The sequence below is a fragment of the Pimephales promelas genome, chromosome 19 (genome assembly GCF_988280905.1).
Source record: "Pimephales promelas chromosome 19, fPimPro1.hap1.1, whole genome shotgun sequence".
Taxonomy (NCBI): domain Eukaryota; kingdom Metazoa; phylum Chordata; class Actinopteri; order Cypriniformes; family Leuciscidae; genus Pimephales; species Pimephales promelas.
Genome location: NC_142787.1, coordinates 946601 through 972912, shown reverse-complemented (window position 1 = coordinate 972912; position 26312 = coordinate 946601). Strand labels below are relative to the sequence as shown.

Below are 26312 nucleotides of genomic sequence, written 5' to 3'. Positions count from 1 at the left end.
GACACATCACACACACTCGTCAACATCATGTGAGCCTGTTGGGTCATGGTGGTTGAGTCTGGTACAGTTCACTGATTCTCTCTCTCACTCACACACACACAGAGAGAGAGAGAGAGTCACTTAGGCTACGTTCACACTGCAGGGCTTAATGCTCAATTCCGATTTTTTTTAAAAATAAGATTTTTTTTGTGACAGGAGATCACAAAAGGTCACGTTTAATTGGAAATGTGAACAGCCTTGCAAAAAAATCGAATTTTTTCAAAAAATCTCTCTCTCCGGACGCCTGCGATCGGCTCCGGCTCATTCCGGCTCTGAGGGTTCACTGACACACACCGGCCCAGGGCAGATGCTAATTACAGTGATCAAGTAGCATTCTTCAGCAAACACAGCCCGGGGTCGCTCGCAGCCGCGCTGACAAATCACTTCCTGCAGAAAACACACTCGCTGGGCCTTTACACACACACTTATTTGTTTAGCAGACGCTTTATCCAAAGACACTTACAAATAGAAGCAGTAAAACTAAAGTGGAAGAATGGGTAGATTTTACAATATGGAAAAGCTAACTGCATCCATATGATTGGAAATCGATATATTTGACAATATGTGGAAAGGAAGGCTTAAATATATTAAGCAACATAGAGCGGATTTTGTTTAGAGACTTGTGGTAAGGTCTGAATGTTTATGAATTCCTCTCAAATTTACTATGTAGATGGGTGAAGAAAGCCATTTTTACTATGCAAAGATTGTCACTGAGAAAAAGAAAAATACATACCATTTCTAAGCTACAGTTTATTTGATTTATATCTATTTATAAATATAATATATATAATTTTATATATATATATAAAAAAAATTGTATGTGTTTTTCTTTGGTTTATGTTTCAAAAATTAATGTCTTATCTTTAAGGGCTTTCAAGGAAAATCAGTTATGACTGTCTTTGAACATTGAATATGTTTGCCCGGCTTCCATACTGTGGAAAAAAAATAACAATAAAATATAAATGATAAAAAAAGAAGCAGTGAAACTAACAAATATGCAAGTGCCATGACCCTTCCCAGTTCAATCTAACGCAGCTTAAGTACAGGTGAAACTGGAAAAACGAGTTATATGATATGGTGCAAAAGTTCATTTATTTCAGTAATTCAACTTAAATGGTGAAACTAATATATTATACAGATTATTACATGCAAAGTGAGATATTTCAAGCCTTTATTTGTTATAATTGTGATGATTATGGATCACAGATATGAAAACCCCTAATTCAAAATTACTATATTGTGAAAAGGTTTTTATATCTGTAAGCCAAATTCATCAAAATTATAAGAAATAAAGGCTTGAAATATCTCACTTTGCATGTAATGAGTCTATATAATATACAGTGTTGGGTGTAACTAATTACTAAGTAGTTAGTTATTGTAATTTAACTACTTTTCCCTTGAAAATGTAAAGTAAGGGATTACTCTTAATTTATCTGTAATTTAATTACAGTTACTTCTGATGTAATTGAGGTAAATAGATCAATCCAATCTCACAGCGATTCGTATGCATTTTATGAGGTGTCTAAATATTACGACCGCACTCTTACAAATTCATATGAATTATTGTAAAATATGTATGAAAAAAAATTGAAATGTCATGTGATCAGACATAAAACAATAGCGGATTTAACATCAAAATGTATTGTCTGATGCTAAAAAGTATGTTTTTATAATGTAACCTTCTCCACCTTGGTCAGTTTAAGGATAATTCATGCAATTTTATAGTATTTATTTGAACGAATTAAAACAGATTCATGCCTATCCTTGTATTATTCAGATGGTTGAGATTGATATGGGATTAGTAATTAAAAGTAATTAAGTTAAATTTTTAGAGAGAGCAATTAGTACAGTAATCTAATTACACTGTTGAAGAGGTAATTAGTAACTAGTAATTAATTACTGTTTTAGAGTAAACACTGATATTAGTTTCATCTTGAATGAACTGATTTCATATAACAGAAAATACACACACACACACAAAAATTATGATTAAAAAAATGCATTTATTATTAATTTAACATTTTTAATTTTTAATAATTTTGTTAAAAATATATATTCAGATAATGGTGGAGGCTGAATCTTGAATATTAGATTATCGGGGTAAATTCCCTCGCAGGTCCGTTTGAAGCTTCACACGCATTTAAACGCTGGTGTTCCGTCTACAGTTGCTATGGGAAACGATGCCCCGCCTCTTCCTGTCTGAGGATTGCAGGCGTTGGCCCCGGAGACGAGGCGTAATGGCAGGTTCCCAGCGCGCCGATGATAACCGTCCCCCGCTCTGTCTTACAGGTGTTCACAGGCATCAGTCGCAGGAGATCTCCGGCTTCTACTCGCTGCCCCAAGGCCAGATCCCTCCCTCCATGAACTGGTAAGAGCGAAGCGCCTCGGTGTGTCCGGACATGTCATGTCGTTCCCGCTAATGTCGAGATATAAAGCTGAACTCCATCAGTGTGTGTGGCCTTTAGTGTAAAGTAGAGGGATTTTCTACTGGTGGGTCAGAGCAACACTGACTCACCAGATAATCTGGCATAGTTATTGATTGGTCAACTTTTAAAAGGGAATAGAAAACGTTTTGTTTTTCCAACATTCCCATAACAACATTATTACATATTCAATAATTCCCTCTTTGAACTGAAGATTAGACAGTGCATCCGGAAAGCATTCATTTGTTGAGTTACAGACTTATTCCAAAATGGATTAAATTCATTATTTTCCTCAGAATTCTACATACTGATAACGTGAACGAAATTTGTTTGAAATCTTTGCAAATTTATTAAAATTGATGTATTTATAGTCTTTCACGTGACACTCGGGTTGAGAATTGAGCTGCTCAGGTGCCTCTGGTTTCCACTGATTATCCTTGAGATGTTTCTACAACTGGATTGGAGTCCACCTGTGGTAAACTCATGATGTGGAAAGGCACACACCTGTCCATATACAGTAAGGTCCCACAGTTAGCAGTGCATGTCAGAGCACAAACCAAGCCATGAAGTCCAAAGAGTTGTCTGTAGACCTCTGAGACAGGATTGGATCCAGGCACAGATCCGGGGAAGGTTGGAATGTGCACAGTGGCCGCCATCATCCGTTAATGGAAGAAGTTTGGAACGACCAGGGGTGCGTTTCCCGAAAGCATCGTTAGCCCACTATGGTCGCAAGTCCCGTCGTTGCCAATAGAGTTCAATGGAAAATTGCGACCAACTTGCGACCATAGTTGGCTAACGATGCTTTCGGGAAACGCACCCCAGGACTCTTCCTAGAGCTGAGCGATCGGGGGAAAAGGGAGACCAAGAACCTGATGGACACTTTGAACCTGATGTGCCTTTACTGACGAGTGGCTTCTTCTGATTGGTGGAGATCTGCAGAGATGGTTGTTCTTCTGGAAGCTCCTCCTCTCTCCACAGAGAAACACTGGAGCTCTGCCAGAGTGTCCATCGGGCACCTCCCTGACTGAGGCCCTTCTCCCCCGATCGCTCAGTTTGGCCGGGCGGACTGCTCTTGGACGGGTCCCACTGGTTCTTCCATTAACGGATGATGGAGGCCACTCATTGGGACCTTTAATCCTGCAGAAATCTTTCTGTACCCTTCCCCAGATCTGTGCCTGGATACAGTCCTGTCTCGGAGGTCTACAGGCAACTCCTTGGACTGGTTTGTGTTTTGAAATGCACTGTAAACTGCGGGACCTTATATAGACAGGTGTGTGCCTTTCCACATCATGTTTACCACAGGTGGACTCCAATTTAATCCATTTTGATATTAGGCTGTAACATAACAACATGTGGAATAAGTGAGGTGCTGTGAATACTTTCCGAATGCACTGTAAATTGCATGTTTAAGGTCTAAACAACTACATTCTCACCTAAAAAAATAAACTCTTTACTCTGTGATACGATAATGGTGGTATTAGTAAAATCCCAGTGGGTTTGCTTCTCCACCATTGACGCTTTCTGGGAGAAATGCGGAGTGAGAAACGGTTTGTGTGCGTCGTCCTGCAGTCGCAAAAATGTCGAGGGACTCCGTCAAAACAGATAGTCGTTCCCCAAACACCCAACATTGGTTGAGTCCGGAGCGCAGTGTTGGGAGGCGTTCCTCTAACTGTGTCCCCCGACCCACAGGCCCAATCAGACTGTCTATCCCCTGCCCTCCTGCGGCTTCAGACAGTCCTTCTCCTCCAGCCTGCAGAGCAGCTCCTCATACCCCAGGTACAGTACAGTCCGCTTCAGCCCTGTGTGTGTCACTGACCGACCGATCCAACGCTTCAGCCCTGTGTGTGTCGCAGCTTCGCCATCAGCCCAGCTCTACGCTAGTAAGGGCTTTCGCACCGGGTGGTTCTAGGATCTGGCCATGGAGATGGTTCCCCGAGGACTAATGGTTCCCATAGGAATGTTTTCCAGGTTGCGTTCGCAGCGGCAGCAGGAACTCGAAGTGGTGTGAGACGTGCTTGTTATTGAGACTTTTATTTTGACGGCGCTGAGAACGGCTGAGCTCACAACTCTCGCAAGTCCAAAATTTTCGTATGTGTTTTTTTTTGATTTTGTGATTCAGTGGCTCTGAATTATCAAAACACCATTCAAACTGCTCGCTATGGATGCGAAAAATGGCGAAAATCTTTTAACGTGTGAAAATTTCGGACTTGGTGTGAGAGGGCCTTTACAGTCCTGTCTAATACGTTATTAGATAGAACTAATTACGTTACTAATAACGTAAGAACGTTATACATAGTAGACAGTTATATGAAAAGGTATTATTACCGTATGCCGTGTGTTTGACGTCCAGTGTTGCAGAGCAGAAACTCATAATCATGTTTCTCTCGATCTCCTCAAAGTTGCGTTGGATTTTCTCCTCAGCGTAAAGGTTAAGATGCCCATCTATCACGGTTTTACATGTTCGTAGAGTTAGACTGTGGAGTAAATATGTAGGCTATAATCTGTGTTTACACTGCTTTTTTTTAAATGGCGGGTGCTGGTGTTTCGTGTGTTCGGCCAATCAGCGGAGTAAATGAGTTCCTCGAAGAATTTCCTAGAGCTCAGATCGTTTCCAGTTCCTGCCAAAATCCGAGATCTTCTGCCTGTAGTTGTAGGAACTATGAAGAGGTTCCTCCGGTGCGAAAGCCCTTAGTGTTGTCAAAAGTACCGACTTTGGTACCAATACTGAATTTTTTTTAATGTCTGAGCGCTGTTGAGCCGAATCGTTAACACCTGATTGGCCATTGCGTTCAGGCGCTCATCGGATATGTCTGTGATTGGCCTCTTCTGTGCCTCTCCAGGTACAGTTCGCGACGCTTCAGGGGTGTGTCGTCAACCGATCGCGACCCAGCTCCCGCCATCAGCACAACTCTACGCTCAACAGAGCCGCTTTTACAGGAACGTTACGGGTTCAGAGTCAATTCAGCACTACTCCCTTCTTATTCGCCCTTCAGTGTGAAAACACACATGAAACGCGCGTTAGTTACAGTAAGGAATGTACGTTCATGGCAACCCTCTGGTGCTCTTTGTCATTTTTGACCAAAAAGTTTTATATTTTTATATAAAAATGTATATTTTCAAAAACATATTTTGCTCTAAAACTGTGAGAAAATCAAAGCCATAAATCTAAACAAGTTGTGTTCGAAATTTGTGCCTGATATCTCAAAAAAAATTAGCTTTCAGTAAGAGTTTGTTTGAGCTGCAGTACCGAACACTTCCACTAGATGAGATTCGTCATTTTTGACCATTCGCATATCAAACACACACACCAAAAAAAACAAATCATAGACTTGATTTGAACAGGTTAGATGGTCCTGTAAAGAACAGTCCCCCTTGTGCTCCTCATGTTCAAAAATGAGTGTATTAGAAATGAATGGGAGACGAATTTCATCTAGTGGAAGCGTTCGGTACTGCAGCCGAACACACTCTCACTGAAAGCTCGTTTTTTGAGATATCAGGCTCAAATTTCAAGTTGTTATGGCTTTGATTTTCTCAGTTTTAGAGTAAAACATGTTTTTCATAGCAATAAACGTAAAATTCACTTCAGCAATAATCTGGCTGGCTAGTGTCCTCTTTGAAAAGAGACCAAACTTCAGTCTGTCGCTCTGACGCATTCAAGATTTACGACAGTATAAGTTGGAAATTGGGAATTTAATTTTCAGGTCTGTTTAAAAAAGTAAATAAATGGATTATAAATTCAGCCTAAACAATTTAATACCATAAAATCCACTAAAAATATTAAATATAAACATTATCGAACTAAAATAGCTCACCCTTTGGGTGACATGAAATTTGACAGCAGAAATTAAAATATTGAATACATTAAATTTAAAAATCACTTTCCAAATTTTACTTTGAAGGCTTTGATAGTAAATTGAAGACACAAATTCTGAATCATCCAAGAATAATGAGCTTTTTCTCATAACATTATAACTTATAATATATTCAGTTATTAATATTTCGCAATTTAAAAATATCTTTCTATGACAGTCTGGGCATATTAATGCTAAAGTTATGTCAGCACAATTTGTCATGTTTTATTGCGATATTATCTCATATAAAACAATCAACTACGTTATATGCTGAAAAAAATCTTAAAGCACATTTTATTAATATTTGAATAAAGGCTCAACATGTCATGACCACTACTGTGTGCATATAGATAGATAGATTTTATTTTATTTTTTCTATTATTTGTATTTGTTTCTAATTTTAACAATTATATGCTGGTCAAATTGACCTCAAACACATTTTTAATCAACACAATAGGAGTTCATAATTTCTCATAGTTTAGTTTTAGTTTAGTGTTTTTGTAGGGTTGATTTTTGGTAAGTTGCATGGAAACCAACGGAGGTAAATAGTTAATATCTGCTGTGCAGACACACACACACACACACACACACGTGATGAACCACAAGACTGCAGCTGTACAATCTGCAAGTTTCACAGTAAAACAATTTCTTGTGAATGTGTACCCTCAGCCACACACACACACAGTAACCCAGAGGTGTGTTCGGTGCTGTCAGCGCAGGTTGTGATGGCTCTCGCGTGTGTGTTTGACGATGATCTCCTCGCTCAAAGACGCCTGTGGTTTCGCTTTGTAACCCAAAACCCGAATTAGATGAACAAATCATGTTAATATGCTTACATGGAGTAATAAATCCAAGCTGTGGAAATGGTTTTATTCGGATGTCAACAGACGACGCACATCTTTCTTCAATTCTCCTCGTGTCAAGGGCACAGATCCCGAACAGTCTTGAGGACGACGAGCGCCTGTTATCCTCTCTCTCTCTCTCTCTCTCTCTCTCTCTCTCCATCTGGACGGGCTGTGCAAACATTAGTGCCCCTTTGAAGGGATATTTGTGTCCCTCAGTTTGTACTGAATGCTTGTTTTCCTCCATGCAGAGTGTGTGTGTGTGCAGTACAACATGCTTCAGCAGTGCAGAAACAGCGGCAGCTGCTGGTCACATGATGCATTAACACTGTGTTTGATTATAGACATTCACTAAAAGGGAACTCAAACCAACATTTTGGGGTGTTTGTGTGTTTTGTAACGCATGTGTGTGTGCTCTGAGGCGTGGGGACTTCCCTTTTAATACTGACGGATCTGGAAAATGTCAAGGAGTGGGCTGAGATAACTGTTGTGTGTGTGTGTGTGTAGGTTCTCTCACTCTCTGATGCTTCAGTCCGGCATGCACCCGACAGGAATCCCTCACCCCGCTATAGTGCCCTCCTCAGGGAAACAGGAGCACGACCAGTTCGACAGGAACATGTACCAGTGAGTCCATCAGCAAACACATGCTGAGTGAGTGAGTGAGTGAGTGTGTGTGTGAGTGTGTGAGTGAGTGAGTGAGTGAGTGAGTGAGTGAGTGAGTGTGTGAGTGAGTGAGTGAGTGTGTGAGTGAGTGAGCGAGTGAGTGTGTGAGTGAGTGTGTGAGTGAGTGAGTGAGTGTGTGAGTGAGTGAGTGAGTGAGTGTGTGTTTTCTGTAATTGCTAATGCTCTTTTTACACACACACTGAACAACATGAAGCATTGCTTGGTCACTGGTTGAGCTAAACTGGTATTATCTAATTGTGTAGTTCAATTGAACAGATATTCAACATAATTCATGTGTGAGAGTCCAACAGAAGGACGGACAAAACCAGTCAAATATCCACTGAGTTCTGCTCATGTTTATCACCATTTTCATCATAACTATAGCGAATAAACTGATAATAATGTGAGAAATGTTGAAGGTTTGAGCAAAGCCTGACGACACTGAACACTATTGAGCAGAACATGTGACCGCTGTCTTATAAACACTGTCTCAGGAACTGTGGACACTTGTGGAAGAGTTCAACATGATGATGAGATGATCAGATGAACTCCACAACATCTACACACACGTCTCCGCTAACATTCAGAAGCGTGTAGAAGGCGGAGCTAAAGCTGATCCTGGATCAGTCAGAACGGCCTGTGCTATTGCCGGAGTCTCTGAAGCTCGTGTAAAGGCTCCGCCCTGTTCTGAACAGAGGCGGAGCTAAAGCTAATTTGCATTTAAAGGGACACACACAAAAATGGCGTGTTTTTGCTCACACCCAAAAAATGACATTTGTGTGGAATTTTGAGCTGAAACTTCACACACACATTCTGGAGACACCGTAGAGTTATAGTACATCTGGTGAAAGGGGCATAACGTCACCTTTAACAATAACTGGGTTCTTCTTTATCTCGTTCCTCAGCAAATCTCACCCAGATGGCAAGCGTGAGAAGGAGCCGAAGAAGCCGGTGATCAAGAAGCCTCTGAACGCGTTCATGCTGTACATGAAGGAGATGCGTGCCAAAGTGATCGCCGAGTGTACGCTGAAGGAGAGCGCGGCCATCAACCAGATCCTGGGCCGGCGGGTCGGTCCACATTTCTCTTATCAGGATCATGTGTCGGTTCGGATCATTTCACTGACTCAGCAAAACGAACGAATCTTTATTCGAGTCATTTCGTTCATTTAAGTGGCTTTAAATGTTGTATGCAAATTCCACGAACACATCAATTTACGCAATCTTGATCATATCCTGAGTTAAGAAATCATTATAATCCGGGTTTGAAATAATAATTAACTGTGGCGTGTAACGCTGTCAAATCACAACATGTTACTTATTATTTACTCACTGCTGGAAGCTAGTCGCGCTAGTCCTCATGATGTAATAAACACAGCGTATCGCTCAGAATCTGCTCATATCTGGCGTACTCGAACACACACGTCATACGCAACACATAACTACTTTACGCTGTGACGTACTTAATCGGATTTATTTGAATTATTTATTGATTTATTTTTGGCTAGTAGAAGTTCTGAACGGTCCTAATGTTGTAGCCGAATTGGCCAGTGAGTGAAAAAGTTCATTTCAAACCCTGATTCTAATACAGCCAGAGATCATTCGCTCAATTATGACATTTTTAATGCAAATATGACATTGTTTGAGATGTGTTTGTTACTAGTCTTTCGTTCATTTGTCACGTGACAGACGCAATAAACGTATCATTCTTGAATGAGCCATCACTAGTTGGTTCAGTGATGTCTGTGATGAGTCTGTGTTTACGGTGGTGTGTGTGTGTGTGTGTGTGTAACAGTGGCACGCTCTGACCCGTGAGGAACAGGCTAAGTACTATGAACTGGCGAGGAAGGAGCGACAGCTTCACATGCAGCTTTATCCCAGCTGGTCCGCTCGAGACAACTACGTGAGTACTCACAACTCTACAGATAATTTAACATGTGGGAAATAAGAGTGAAGACGAGCAGCTTTGAATAACATGCACACCACCAGTCACAAGAGTCTCTTCTGCTCATCAAGAATGCATTTATTTGATTAAAAATACTACAAAAACAGTAATATTGTGAAATATTATTATTTTAAATATCTGTTTCTATTTTGATTCCTGTGATAAAGCTGTATTTTCAGCATCATTACTCCAGTCTACAGAAATCACTCTAATATGAGGATCTGATGCTCAAGGCACATTTATGAATATTATCAGCGTTGAACACCGTTATTTACATTTTTTTTCAGGATTCTTTGAAGAATAGAAAGTTTAAAAAAGAACAGCATTTATCTGAAATAGAAAGCTTTTGTAACATTGTACTCAAATTCTTTCTGACCCCAAACTTCTGAATGATAATTTTAATTTTTTTGGAGGAAAGAGATCAAATAAATCAACACTCCTATTCATCAAGGAGGAATTAAATTGGTCAAAAGTGACAGTAAATATATTTATAATGTTACAAAAGATTCTATTTCAGATTTTGAACTTTCTGTTCATTGAAGAATCCTGAAGAAAACATTAATAATAATAATGAATGTTTATTTGAGCATCAGATCATCATATTAGAGTGATTTCTGAAGAAGACTGGAGTAATGATGCTTAGATCACAGGAATAAATGACACTTTACTATTATATTCACATAGACAACCTTTATTTTAAATGGTCATGATATTTAACAATATTATTGTTCTTTTGTATTATTAATAATAAATGCATTCTTGGTAAGCAGAAGACTTCTTTTAAAAACATTAAAAATCTGACAGGTAGTGTACATGTATAAGGAGGGCGACGGATCATATTGCGTTTTTTGTAATTTTTCGGCGCACTTTAAGTAATTCGATACCACAACAAAACCTAACTTATATATTTCAAACATGATTAAAGACAAGTGAGCAGTCAGTTCAAATAAAATAGGAGTTACTAAACGCATTTTAAACATGATATTTGTGCTTTAAACAATAACTTTCAAGTACAGAAGTGTAATAATCAAATGCTAAATAACACTGTATAGTCTTCGTTGTGTAAATTAAATCTAGATTAGTCTTTGTTAAAGCTTCAAAAGTGATTTTCTCTTTGTCTTTTGTTGTTAGATTAACATTAATGACAGAGGTTTATTAGGCTGCTGTCACTTTAAGAGCGAATGCGCTGATCTAATGGGCTGGTACACATGCAGGTCCGGGTCCAGCATCGAGTCACTGACGCGCTCCAGTAAAGCGCAGGTTTAGTGTGTAAGCAACGACTCCAGCACAACTACAATAGCAACTTATAGTGAGGCATTCAAGATCATTTTCAAGTCATTACATTTTACAAATAATCAAAATAGAATTGAAAATTACATAAAAATTCTAATATTTTTCTTTTGATCTAGTAGTCTGCATTTACATTGCGTAACGCACATCTATTTTGACATATTTTTGTTCCATTAAATGGTTATCTACGGAAGCCCTGAAGCGCAACGTAAAAAAAGAAGAATCCGAAAAAATCCGTTCTAAAATTATAAAGTATAGAGAATAAAGTGATGTCTTAAGACATGTTGTAATGTACATATGCCAGTGTATTCTGAAAATTCTTTTCTGTTGAATTTTCTGATGTTGAAAGCCCAGATAAAAGTAAAAAGCTACTATGTGTCCATGTCCGAGCAGTTCGACTTCACGAGCGCGTTTCTTTACTAAAAAAAAACTTCTATGGAAGACTGTATATTCTCGTAATTTTGACTTTATTCTTAAAATATTTCTACTTTAATCTCGAAATATCTCGACTTTGTTTTCGAAATGTTTCCACTTCATTCTCGTAATGTTTCGACTTTCTTCTTGTGATATTTAGACTTTATTCTCGTAATGTTTCGCCTTTATTCTCAAAATATTTTGACATTATTCTTGTGATATTTCGACTTTATTCTCGCAATGTTTCGACTTTATTCTCGCAATGTTTCGACTTTTTTCTCGCAATGTTTCGACTTTATTCTCGTAATGTTTCGACTTTATTCTCGAAATGTTTCGACTTTATTTTCGCAATGTTTCGACTTTATTCTCGTAATGTTTCGACTTTATTCTCGCAATATTTCGACTTTATTCTTGTAATGTTTAGACTTTATTCTCGCAATGTTTCGACTTTATTCTCGTAATGTTTCGACTTTATTCTCGCAATATTTCGACTTTATTCTCGTAATGTTTCGACTTTATTCTCGTAATGTTTCGACTTTATTCTCGTAATGTTTCGACTTTATTCTCGAAATGTTTCGACTTTATTTTCGCAATGTTTCGACTTTATTCTCGTAATGTTTCGACTTTATTCTCGCAATATTTCGACTTTATTCTTGTAATGTTTAGACTTTATTCTCGCAATGTTTCGACTTTATTCTCGTAATGTTTCGACTTTATTCTCGCAATATTTCGACTTTATTCTCGTAATGTTTCGACTTTATTCTCGTAATGTTTCGACTTTCTTCTTGTGATATTTAGACTTTATTCTCGTAATGTTTCGCCTTTATTCTCAAAATATTTTGACATTATTCTTGTGATATTTCGACTTTATTCTCGCAATGTTTCGACTTTATTCTCGCAATGTTTCGACTTTTTTCTCGCAATGTTTCGACTTTATTCTCGTAATGTTTCGACTTTATTCTCGAAATGTTTCGACTTTATTTTCGCAATGTTTCGACTTTATTCTCGTAATGTTTCGACTTTATTCTCGCAATATTTCGACTTTATTCTTGTAATGTTTAGACTTTATTCTCGCAATGTTTCGACTTTATTCTCGTAATGTTTCGACTTTATTCTCGCAATATTTCGACTTTATTCTCGTAATGTTTCGACTTTATTCTCGTAATGTTTCGACTTTATTCTCGTAATGTTTCGACTTTCTTCTTGTGATATTTAGACTTTATTCTCGTAATGTTTCGCCTTTATTCTCAAAATATTTTGACATTATTCTTGTGATATTTCGACTTTATTCTCGCAATGTTTCGACTTTATTCTCGCAATGTTTCGACTTTTTTCTCGCAATGTTTCGACTTTATTCTCGTAATGTTTCGACTTTATTCTCGAAATGTTTCGACTTTATTTTCGCAATGTTTCGACTTTATTCTCGTAATGTTTCGACTTTATTCTCGCAATATTTCGACTTTATTCTTGTAATGTTTAGACTTTATTCTCGCAATGTTTCGACTTTATTCTCGTAATGTTTCGACTTTATTCTCGCAATATTTCGACTTTATTCTCGTAATGTTTCGACTTTATTCTCGTAATGTTTCGACTTTATTCTCGTAATGTTTCGACTTTATTCTCGAAATGTTTCGACTTTATTTTCGCAATGTTTCGACTTTATTCTCGTAATGTTTCGACTTTATTCTCGCAATATTTCGACTTTATTCTTGTAATGTTTAGACTTTATTCTCGCAATGTTTCGACTTTATTCTCGTAATGTTTCGACTTTATTCTCGCAATATTTCGACTTTATTCTCGTAATGTTTCGACTTTATTCTCGTAATGTTTCGACTTTATTCTCGTAATGTTTCGACTTTATTCTCGCAATATTTCGACTTTATTCTCGTAATGTTTCGACTTTATTCTCGCAATATTTCAACTTTATTCTTGTAATGTTTCGACTTTATTCTCGCAATGTTTCGACTTGGTTCTCGCAATGTTTCAACTTTATTCTCGAAATATTTCAACTTTATTCTTGTAATGTTTCGACTTTATTCTCGCAATGTTTCGACTTTATTCTCGTAATGTTTCGACTTTATTCTCGCAATATTTCGACTTTATTCTTGTAATGTTTCGACTTTATTCTCGCAATGTTTCGACTTGGTTCTCGCAATGTTTCAACTTTATTCTCGAAATGTATATATACATTTTTTTTAACCAATTTTGTATTTATTTTTTTACGCTCAGTTCAGGGCTTCCGTAGTTATCACTGTCAATCTTTGCAGTTTCGAGTGTGTTGTCCACATTTTGATGTCCGAAAAATTTCAACATATAATATTGGCCGTCGGTCCTAGCAGCATGAAAAGAATATTAAAAAAACAAAACAAAAAAATCTTAAATAAATTCAAAATATGTGCTAAATTCAGGAGGATAAATTTGAAAACATGCATAAACTACGACAGAAACGCATTTAACGAAGGAATCCCTTGATGCGCAATATTAAACTCGGGTGACTGTGATTGGATAACTGGACTAAACAGCAGTTTTTAAATTTTGTTGGAATGGAAATTAAGGTCAGCTTATGTGGGAGATGACGATGTTTATTGAACAATATTATTTTGAAATAAATTGATTAAATATAAAAATATATAAATAAATATTTGAATAAAAAAACCCGGCCCAATGCTCCCATAGATTCAAGTTGAAGGAGGGACCCGGGCCGCAGCTAGAGATCAGACACTCCCAGTAAGAAACCATTTCAGCCTTAGCATGACTTCTTCTATTGGTGAATTCAATACATGATTATGTTCAGGAAGTAATATCTCTCTCAGAGATTGACACTCATGACATGGGAACAGAAATTTCACCTACATTTAGAATCATCACCTACATGTAAACAGGAAACACACACACACATACTAAACACACACACACACAAACTCTCAGACAAGCTAACGCACATATATAAAACACACACTCACTCACACTAAACACATTCACACTCTCAAACACACACACACACACACACACACTGTCTCTTTCTCTCTTTCTCTCAATCACACACACACACACACACACACACACACACACACACACTCAGTGTGTATCTGAGAAGACAGCAGAGGCGTCCACAGAGATCAGGCACACAGAAACAGGAGAGAGTAATTAGCATGATTTAACACACGTGTGTGTGTGTGTGTGTGTGTGTGTGTGTGTGTGTGTGTGTGTGTGTGTGTGACGATGATGTTCACGTCCTTCTCTGATCTCTCACGACCACAGGGCAAAAAGAAGCGAAGGAAACGAGACAAGCAGCATGACTCCAGCTCAGGTACGTGTGTGTGTGCGTGTGTGTGTGTTTCAAGTTTTGCACAGATGACAGTCATGCATCAAACTGAGAGCGTCCTTTTACTAACACACACTCTTACATATAAAGGGTTTTTGCATTGATTCCTTAGAAAAACCTTTTAGTGCCGAACATTAATAAATATAATGATCCTTTTTTCCACTATAAAGAATCTTCAGTGCAACAGTCGGTTAGCTTATAAACTGTGACGCCAGCTCTACTGTGAGCTACAGGCTGTTAATCAATGCTATTTGCTTCTGTTGAAACTGTTGGCCGTATTATTACAACTTATTTAAAAATAGTAAACAGTGGAATTTGCAGTGAAAAACTACATCACCCATGATGCTCTACAAACAATTCCACCAATCAGAGAGGTGAAACCCCGCCCACTCCTGTGATGTAATATTCTCTCACATTCACAATACTTAAAAAAAATTGCATATGTATATATGTATATGTGAACTTGCATAAGTTCACAGATTTGAACCTTTTCATTTTTGTCTGATTTTCAATTAGTTTTTCGCTTCAAATCAAAGTTTGTAATGTTATGATTCTCCTCTTGGCTGGTCGGGTTGTTTCGTGGTTTATAACGCTTTAATTAAGACTTTAATGAAGAAAAATGAATGGAAAAAACACTTCCAGAACCAACGCCGCTTTATGCACTCCATAAAGAAGCTTTTTGTTATTTTTAAGAGTATATAAGAAAATATCAAAATACATGTGTAAAAACAATCATTCAAACTGTAAATTCTTTCTGGATGAGTCGCGTATAAACACTGCAGTGACACTAATGCACTAAATCACCTTCAGTTGGATTATTATTGCTAATAAATGCAGCTATTTATTAATATTGGTGCAGTTTTAATTGCAGGCGTGTGTTACTGTGATTTTACCAAGTGGGTTTTTAGAAATCCCTCTGCATAAGCTCAGATTTAAGATTTACTGTTAACCATGTGTGTCTCGGGACACTATTACAGTACCATGGCACTGAATGATGATGACCATAAAGCTATTTATATCGTAAAGCAGATTAGTTCAGGAAATACAATGGTGAAACCGGAAAAAGGCCAAACTATACTTTGATTTTTATTGATTTTTTCATTGTGAAATATCTGACAATATTACAGTGTTTTCAAATATACTCTGGTGCGGTTCGAACCAAGTATGAGCGTAAAATTACCAAAAGAAAAAAAAAAAAACACAGCTCTTCACACAGCCCAGTTCTTTAAGTTACGTTTCTACAATCTATGTTAAGCAAACCAGGACTTAATGTATAATTTCCAAGAGAACCGAGTAAGTGTGACCACACTGAGAGCTGAACGCAACTCTAGTTTCAACTATTACAAAGGCATTTTTATCATTCGTACGCTTTTGAGGCAAAAATACCGTAACCTGGTCAAGGATGCAACTTTCTTTCAAATTGGGCGTACTTTAAAAAGTCTACGCTTTCAATTGCACACACACACAAAAAACTGAAGTACACTTTGGGCTTAAAGGGATAGTTGCCCAAAAATAACCAATTACTCGCCCTCATGTCATCCTAGGGGTGTGTGCTGTTCTTCTTTCAGACGAATACAATCCGAAGTTGTATTCAAATATAACGTTAATAAAGGTCTTCTGAAGCGAAGCCATGTGTTTATGTAAGAAAAATATTTATAAGTAAAATTCTAGCTTCCATACTTAGTGTAATCCTTATGTTCTTTTGGCTGGAAGCTAGTTATTTTACTTTTGTATAGTTTTAAATATGAAGATGAAGATTCACTTTTATGATGGACAGATGCACTTTTATGATGGATAGATGCACTTTTATGATGGATAGATGCACTTTTATGACGGATAGATGCACTTTTATGATGGATAGATGCACTTTTATGATGGATAGATGCACTTTTATGATGGATAGATGCACTTTAATGATGGATAGATGCACTTTTATGATGGACAGATGCACTTTTATGATGGATAGATGCACTTTTGTGATGGACAGATGCACTTTTATGATGGACAGATGCACTTTTATGATGGACAGATGCACTTTTATGATGGTTAGATGCACTTTTATGATGGATAGATGCACTTTTATGATGGACAGATGCACTTTTATGATGGACAGATGCACTTTTATGATGGATAGATGCACTTTTATGATGGATAGATGCACTTTTATGATGGATAGATGCACTTTTATGATGGACAGATGCACTTTTATGACGGATAGATGCACTTTTATGATGGACAGATGCACTTTTATGATGGACGGATGCACTTTTATGATGGACAGATGCACTTTTATGATGGTTAGATGCACTTTTATGATGGACAGATGCTCTTTTATGATGGACAGATGCTCTTTTATGATGGACAGATGCACTTTTATGATGGACAGATGCACTTTTATGATGGACAGATGCTCTTTTATGATGGACAGATGCACTTTTATGATGGACAGATGCACTTTTATGATGGACAGATGCACTTTTATGATGGACAGATGCACTTTTATGATGGTTAGATGCACTTTTATGATGGTTAGATGCACTTTTATCATGGATAGATGCACTTTTATGATGGACAGATGCACTTTTATGATGGACAGATGCACTTTTTTATGATGGACAGATGCACTTTTATGATGGACAGATGCACTTTTATGATGGACAGATGCACTTTTATGATGGACAGATGCACTTTTATGATGGACAGATGCACTTTTATGATGGACAGATGTAATTTAATGATGGATAGATGCACTTTTATGATGGACAGATGTAATTTAATGATGGATAGATGCACTTTTATGATGGATAGATGCACTTTTATGATGGACAGATACACTTTTATGATGGATAGATGCACTTTTATGATGGACAGATGCACTTTTATGATGGACAGATGCACTTTTTTATGATGGACAGATGCACTTTTATGATGGACAGATGCACTTTTATGATGGACAGATGCACTTTTATGATGGACAGATGCACTTTTATGATGGACAGATGTAATTTAATGATGGATAGATGCACTTTTATGATGGACAGATGTAATTTAATGATGGATATATGCACTTTTATGATGGATAGATGCACTTTTATGATGGACAGATACACTTTTATGATGGACAGATGCACTTTTATGATGGACAGATGCACTTTTATGATGGATAGATGCACTTTTATGATGGACAGATGCACTTTTATGATGGACAGATGCACTTTTTTATGATGGACAGATGCACTTTTATGATGGACAGATGCACTTTTATGATGGACAGATGCACTTTTATGATGGACAGATGCACTTTTATGATGGACAGATGTAATTTAATGATGGATAGATGCACTTTTATGATGGACAGATGTAATTTAATGATGGATAGATGCACTTTTATGATGGATAGATGCACTTTTATGATGGACAGATACACTTTTATGATGGACAGATGCACTTTTATGATGGACAGATGCACTTTTATGATGGACAGATGCACTTTTATGATGGATAGATAGATGCACTTTTATGGACTTCAAAACAGAAACGGCCATTATAAAACTTGGAAGAGTCAGAACATTTTTTAATATAACTCTAGTTGTATTCGTCTGAAAGAAGAACATTATACACTCCTAGGATGACATGAGGGTGAGTAAATCATGGGCTAATTTTTCATTTTCGGACTCTCCCTTTAAATAGACCATGGCACTTTTTCTGCTTTTGTTTTGACGTCATCAACAACATATACCATTATATTGTATATCATATGGAGTAGTACATAATACTGACTACATAATATGATATGTAGCTCGATTTATTTGCAACGAGGGCTTGGTTTATGAGGGGGCGCTCTGACTGTCTTGATTGAGATTGCTTTTCTATTTCTCCTGGTGTGCGGATGGCTAACCTCTCTGGCTTGGCGACCTCTTTCCCTTCATCTCCTTCTCTCAATCTTCTGTCTCTGCCGCTGGCTCTCTCCCCGTGCTCACGCATGCTGCCTCTCGCTCAGACCCCGGCTCGCCAAAGAAATGCCGTGCTCGCTTTGGGCTCAACCAACAAACGGACTGGTGTGGCCCCTGCAGGTGTGTACTACTGCCCTTCTGTCCGTCACTAACATGAGTGCTGTTTCACTGCGCTGTCCTGCAGAGTTCAGCTCCAGCCCTGATCTGTACGCTTCAAACTCTGCAGGACAGTTTCCCAGCTCTGCTTTACTCAAACAAATGTGCCACAAACCCCTTCACTGTTTCGGCTCTGTCCATCAAGCTTTGAGTTGAAGTCTTGTTTGAACCAACCAGTCATTACTTGTGCACAGTGGAGGACGAAATACAAAAAAAATAAGGTGACTGAGTAAAAGTGCAGATATACAAAGTCAAAGTTTATTTACCAATGTGCTTTACAACACATCATTAAGCATCAAAATATCATAAAAGGAAAGATAAGACAAAAAAAAAAAATCTTTTATACATTGACAAATTCTTAATCATTCAAAAAGTCAAAAAAGTCAAAAATCATTTTGGGGACATTGAAAGCCAGTGGAAAGTAGTACATTTCAGGAGAGTGAAAACGTGATGCGTAACACGAGAATGAACCTCATTGGCTCTTGATGAAGCTCATCGTGATGCGTAACACAAGTAACAAAATAACACAAATAACAATGCTAATCTATGCTAGTAGTGCAGAATGGCGTACACGAGTGGCGTCTGTGCAATCATCTCGAGTAGAGGTCGACCGATATCTGTACGTTCACACCGCCGCCAACTTGAGCGTCAAAGAAACTTTGAACGCTCTGACGTTGCAAGGAGAAGAGAAGTGTCACAACATGAAATGTAATAAAACGAGAAAACAAGCAATACATTGAAGAAAACTTTTTTAAATTACAGCATTTTTATAACCGCTTTGGTCACATTTGGTCGGGGAAAAAATAACAATTAACTATTATTTTTATTAGCGAGCGTTCGTAAATATTTAAAATAAAAGTTGCGCTCATTCTCAAATGTTTATCACTGGATCCTAATGGAAAATCGTGAAGTTGTTGTATTTGGCGCTGCTTTACTGTATTTGCGGAGAAGACGTCGGACTCTGAGATTTTCAGCTTCTCCTCCATTTTCTCGGAACTAAAGTTTAGGTAGGAACGAAAGTTCACATCGTATGTTTCTCTGGAATCAGCCAGAGTGAAGGACGTCTTTATTCCGATTGGTTGCTGCCGTTTGCCGCTGCTTGCCGCTGAACACCGTCATACCTCATTACCATAAAGTTGAGCTTCTTTCAACTTTCAGATTGACGCTCAAAACGCCCAAAACGCAAAGCCGAGGAATTTGACGCTCCTTGCAGCTGAGAGAAGCCAGCTTCCATTGAAAATGAATGACTTCCGGCCGCTTTGGAAAGTCGGCGGCGGTGTGAACGTACGGTATGGTTTTTTCATGCCGATGCTGATACCGATGCTGATGCCGATTTATTTTGACCGATATTTGCTTGGTTTTTAACCTCTATTTGAAAGATAAAATGTAAAAGAAATGATAATTACTTAACATAGACAAACTTTCTCAACAAAAACATTTTATCCTCTCAAAAAATGTCCTGAAACATGTATTTTTGGTTTGTTTTGTTTGTTGACGGACAAAGACAAATGGACATAACCTAATTATCACATAAAAGGAGAAAAAAAACTTTAAACGATTTAATTTTTTATATATATAAGATTTATTATATTGTATTTAATTTAACTTCTAACAATAACGTATTTCCCTAGTAAATTGCTGTTGAACGACAAAAACAACCACCAGATGGGAAAATGATATTTTACAAACGGCATCCCGCTGTTGGACCTTTCAGTCTACAGTGAAATACAGTCACACTTTACACTGATTGGCCAGCATTTTAACCATGTTTAATCCAGCTACTAACTTAAAGGAGAACTCGCAAAATGAACCTTTGGTCTAATTACACATTGTTACCTAGTCAACCGTTATCTGAGATTTGTTTTCATGATTGCCGAATGTAAATAGTTTTATCTATAAAAACAGTTTAGCCTATAACGCTAGTATTTGGGGCATAGAGTAATGACAAATAAAAATCGCTTGTTATTACCACTAACAAGGCTCAAAATAGCCCCACAGTAACACGACAGCATAATAAGGGTCTCTACATTCAAACCGAAGCATTGAGAACTTTGTCAGTGTCCATACAGTTTAATAAGAAGATATTTTATACACACAGTCAACTTCGCGAATACAGGAAGAAGCCATCTTTGAAAAATAGTCTCTACCAGTCGATCTACGAACGCCGGACCAAGTGCGCTGAACTGTGCAGAATCTCATATGGTCCGTTGTTTCCGGAAGAAACACAAACACGAACCGTTTTCTTCTCTTCAATATGTACATGTAGCCTACTGTTCACGCTCACCTTATCACCTTATTCACATCTCACCAGCGCACATGGATCGGCGTTCACAGATCGACTGGTAGAGACTATTTTTCAAAGATGGCTTCTTCCTGTATTCGCGAAGTTGACTGTGTGTATAAAATATCTTCTTATTAAACTGTTTGGACACTGACAAAGTTCTCAATGCTTCGGTTTGGATGTAGGGACCCTGATTATGCTGTCGTGTTAGTGTGGGGCTATTTTGAGCCTTGTTAGTGGTAATAACAAGCGATTTTTATTTGTCATTACTCTATGCCCTATACTAGCGTTATACTAGCGTTATAGGCTAAACTGTTTTTATAGATAAAACTATTTACATTCAGCAATCATGAAAACAAATCTCAGATAACGGTTGACTTGGTAACAATGTGTAATTAGACCAAAGGTTCATTTTGCGCCAGAGTTCTCCTTTAACGGCTCATATTTAGGTCCGCTGCTCACTCGGCTGGAAAATGACTCTAGCGGCAGCGCGCGTCAAACACGTCCTTCACGACAACACTAGGCTGCCCACAGATGCGCCCGCCTAATAATCGGCTTAATATACTTGGATATTGGCCGACGCCGATTATGTTAAAAAATGGCGATTAATCGGACTACCTCTAATCTCGAGCGCTGGAGTGTGGAGCTCCTCATGGCCGTCAGTAAAGCGTCTGCTCTCGGAGGTCAGCAGGAGCTCCAGCTCGACGTCTTTAAGCTCAGTTTCCTGCGGTGGCCGAGCGCTGCTACGCTCCTGTCAGGGACACTTTGATGCGGGCGAGTGTGTGTGTGTGTGTGAGACTTTGATTTGAGTCTGAAGCGACTGCGGTGGATCTGATCTCCAGGCTCTCCTGACGGGTTACTCTGTGGTTTGGTAGCGCTGCGCTTTACAGACCAAACCTGATAACACTTTCCACTTCAACACTAACTTCAATATTCTGTCAGTGGATAAACATGAACTATTCCTTCAGTGCATGGAAGTCCATAGTCTTTGACACTAAGGACAAAAACATCGTTTTTCATGCAGTTTGCGGAAAGAAAAATCCACAATACACATTTCAGTGTTTATTTTATTACACTTTTGTCCATTTGTGACTGTAGATTTCAATTACAAAACATATATTTAAAGATTAGAAATCTCCACTTCAGCAGCTTCACACACACCAAACTTTACAGAGTTATTCCAATCTATATTCATCAATCATTCGTCTGATTGTTTTTAGAACTATATCCTAAAAACAGTATTTTTCCCTCTGATTTCTCCAAAATCCCAAAGAATTTTGAACCTGGCATTATGCAATGTGCATATTTATGTTCTGGAAATTTATGCAAATTAGTACATATTTAATTAGATAATGTCTGATTTGCATATTTTACCATTAAAATGTTTTTTTTTTCTTAGTTCTGTCTTTAAAAAGTTCCACATAATATTTGCATATATTCCACTCAAATCTTTTTCCTCATTTTAATATTACGGCCTTACAGTTCAGTGCGTACGTTTGCAGAGTCCGACTTGTGAACGCACTGTGGGAAACATCCCTCGGTGGTTTTAAATGGGCTTGTCCTGAATTTTATTGATTTTTATCATCTAATGACTGTGAGGTTGAAGATTTTTGATCCAACGGATGAGTTGGATCGAAAATGTATCCTAAATTTATAATAGATTTATGTGTGATTAACTTACTGAAGAGTCGTAATTTCTAAAATATAAACATTCAGACGCCGGTCGAGCACAAACGCGTGGGTTACGACCTCGCAGTAGCTCATATTCTTGCATAACTGTTTGTTTTGGTGACACTTTATTTTATTTTACAGTGTCCTTGTTACGTACTTTACATGTACTTACCGTTAACAGTAAATTATGCAAAATTACGTTCAACTAACCCTCAACCAAACCCTATCTATAGTAAGAACATGAAGTTAATATTACTCAGTACTTACATATATTATTACACTGTAACCAACGACACAATAAGATAAAGTGTTTTTGTGTGCTTTTATTTTCTCTCATTGTTCACATTTGTGACGTTTCACATCCACGCTTTATTCACAGATAACTCTCTTGACTGTTCCTAGGAGGAAAAAGAAGTGCATTCGCTACCTTCAGCGAGGACGCTGCGCCAGCCCCCATTCTTCCGATGGAAGTGCTATAGACTCCTCCCCCTCACCCGTCAATCACCTGCCAAGCCCCGCCTCCCCCTCCAGCAGGCCCCGCCCACAGAGTGGCAAACGCTCCACCCACCCGCCCAGACTCTCGCTCCACTTCAGCAGAGTTAAAACAGAGAGCACGACGCCGCGCCCGCCACAATAACCCATGCTCCTCCTCAAAACAAAACAAAACAAAACAATTAATGTGGCGCCTCATTCATCTTTTTAGGAAGTCGTGGCAATAGATTTTCTCGTGGGTGAATCTCATGAAGAATGTTTTCTCTCCTTTATTTTATTGACAATTAAGCATATTATTGTTTTTATTAACAAAAATGAGTTTTGCATTGTGGACAATTATATATGAGACAATATATATATTAATCCTCTAGTGCTGTTCAGTCATTTTTGACCAAAAAATAGTACTTGTTTTCACTTCATCGGAATGGTACGAAACTTGGTAAAGATTTTGGCACTTGCTGTGTGAACACACACACACATTCCTGTAATGAATAGTCGCTCTTGTGCTCCTCGCTGTCAAAATAAAGAAATGAATGACGAGTTTCCTCTAGTGGAAGCGTTCGGTACTAGGGTTGGGTATCGAGAATCGAGTATCGATTGGAACCGAGACTAACTTTTCATTTTTCCCGGAATCGTTCAAAAGTTAAAATTTCGATTCCTAGTTTCGATATTCACAGTCCGCCGAGCGGAAGAAGAAACCGCTGAACAACACCAACGAAGAAGCGTCTACCGGAAGTGTTGGCATAACCGCGCGAGTCGAACATGAGTAGCTTACGTCGGCGATCCAAAGTGTGGCTTCACTTTTCTAAAAATAACGAAATCTCTGCAAAATGCAAAATTTGTGACAAAAGGAGTATTTTTACAGGAGTATTTCCTTCAGAAAGGCCGTTGGTTAGCAAGGTTAGCTAAACTTTTTTGACCCTGCCTCTTAAAAGAATCTGAATCGAGAATCGTTAGGAACCGGAATCGAAACAAGGAATCGGAATCAGAATCGTTCAAATTCAAACGATACCCAACCCTATTCGGTACTGCCACCAAATGTGACTGAACGCTCGTTTTCTGAGATATAAAATTTGCAAAATAGCTTGTTTACATTTCTGACTTTGATTTTTCCCACAGTTTTAGAGTAAAACTTGTTTTGGAAAGTATATATTTTATATATAAAAAAATTGTATTTTTCTGCATTTTTCATTACAATAATTAACTTTTTAAACTTTTTTTCACCTCAGCAATAATCTGCCAAGTGTCGTCTTTTAAAGAGAGATCAAACTTAAAATGTACGACAGTTTAAGTTGGAAATTAAATTTTCAGGTCTATGCTTAAAAAGTGAATAAATAAATTATAACTAGTGTATAAATATAATTAAGTACTATAAAAACCCTAAAAATACTAAATATTACATAATTTTTTTCCGATCTAAAACTTTGACGACACACGAACAGTACCAGAGGGTTAAATATGATTTTCTGTATTGTAGTTCTCATTATAGTGTGACTCTCATTAGAAAGAACAGTCACAGTACAAATGAACGTATCCATTACAGTCATGAGAGTTTGGAGGGAATGTGCTTAATTGTCTTGAAGATAACGTCACGATCCAAAGAGCCTGAATAGTTTTAGGATTTCATCTTTTGATTGTGTGTATTTCTCCGTGAGATTCAGCCAGTGTGTGTTAACCGCTTCCGATGATCCATCACTTAATGCCATGTGTCTCTACATCACTGAAAAGTTCTCAATTCTACAATCAAGCAATCAAGTCAATGTGTTCGTTGTAAAACGTATTCTTTTATAGATATGAAAGTCCGTAAATAACTAAACTTTTATATGTTTTTATGTAAAGAGAAAAAAAACACAAAAAAATATTCTTGGGCTGTTTACTTTTATTCATACGGCTGCCATTTTTAAGTTTTTGTTGTGTAGATCTGTAGTCTGCTACGCCTGTCATACGTCAGTGTTTGAGATGAAGTATGTGCATGTATTCTGTATGGTGTGTGTGTGTGTGTGTGTGTGTGTGTGTGGTCACTCAGTGTTCCCTCGGGTGTCTCTCATTGAGGCCAGCAGAGGGAGCCAGCTCGCTTACTTTCGCTTCTGATGTAACAATCATTCTCTAGATTTATTAAAATATTTTGAAAACTCTGTTTAAAGGTGATGTTTCATTGTTCCTGACACTCAACACTTTAACAAGACTTCATCGACTCGAACACACACAGATCCGACTGTCAGAAAAGTGAACGGGTTGACTTGTATTCATTAGCAGGATTGATATCAGCTAATATAATTATGGCAAGCCGTTTGAACTTTTATTCATTTCCAGGATATGAATTGTTGATATCTGTAATTGTATCTTCACTAATATCACCATAGGCTGCCATTCATAATCAACTGTTGATATCAAGAATTGATTTTTTTACTAGTAGAAATATAATGTCATATTATTGTTACTAGTAAAAATGTGAATTCCTGATATCAATAATTCAATTGTCACTAGTTGATATGTCTATTCTTAGTATCAACAATTGAAATACTACTAGTAAAATATATATATATCTTTAATATCTGAAAATGTGTTTGTGATGTCAATATTTATCAATTTAACTAGTGAAAATAGAATTGTTGATATCAAGGATTCACATCCTGTAAATGAAAAAAAAAAGTTTAAATGGCTTACAATAGCTAATTCCTATCAGGAATAACATTTGTAAAAATAATAATTTTTCATATCTGTAATTGGCTGCCATTCTAATTAAATTAGCAAGAATTGTAAAAAATAAAATCATAATTTACTATTTACAGTAACTTTGTTACTATTAAAAATAGTCGTCAATAGTCAATTGTCACTAGTTGAAATGTTACTTGCTATCTGTAAATATATATTTCAACATGTTACACGTCATTTTTGATATCTAAAAATGCATTTCTCATATCAATAATTAGAGATCATCTAAAATGGCTTTCTTACTAGTAACAATCA

The 26312-nt window shown here is 37.5% G+C and overlaps 1 protein-coding gene across 9 annotated transcripts in view; it reads left to right on the top strand.

Moving 5' to 3' along the window:
- The window catches only part of tcf7 (transcription factor 7), a 58814-nt gene extending 33337 nt beyond the window's left edge, over positions 1 to 25477 (top strand). Inside the window, exons 5-13 of one of the 9 annotated variants that reach the window (XM_039663547.2) lie at positions 2329 to 2407; positions 4152 to 4238; positions 7663 to 7779; positions 8724 to 8886; positions 9611 to 9718; positions 14141 to 14191; positions 14726 to 14774; positions 18790 to 18862; positions 23253 to 25477. In XM_039663547.2, the coding sequence (XP_039519481.2) occupies positions 2329 to 2407; positions 4152 to 4238; positions 7663 to 7779; positions 8724 to 8886; positions 9611 to 9718; positions 14141 to 14191; positions 14726 to 14774; positions 18790 to 18862; positions 23253 to 23487 (962 nt within the window). In that variant the 3' untranslated portion in view covers positions 23488 to 25477. Of the gene's footprint in view, positions 1 to 2328; positions 2408 to 4151; positions 4239 to 7662; positions 7780 to 8723; positions 8887 to 9610; positions 9719 to 14140; positions 14192 to 14725; positions 14775 to 18789; positions 18863 to 23229 lie in introns of all 9 variants that reach the window. The other 8 variants (XM_039663552.2, XM_039663549.2, XM_039663548.2 and 5 more) reach the window with 8 other exon arrangements.
- Positions 25478 to 26312: the final 835 nt, after the last annotated feature.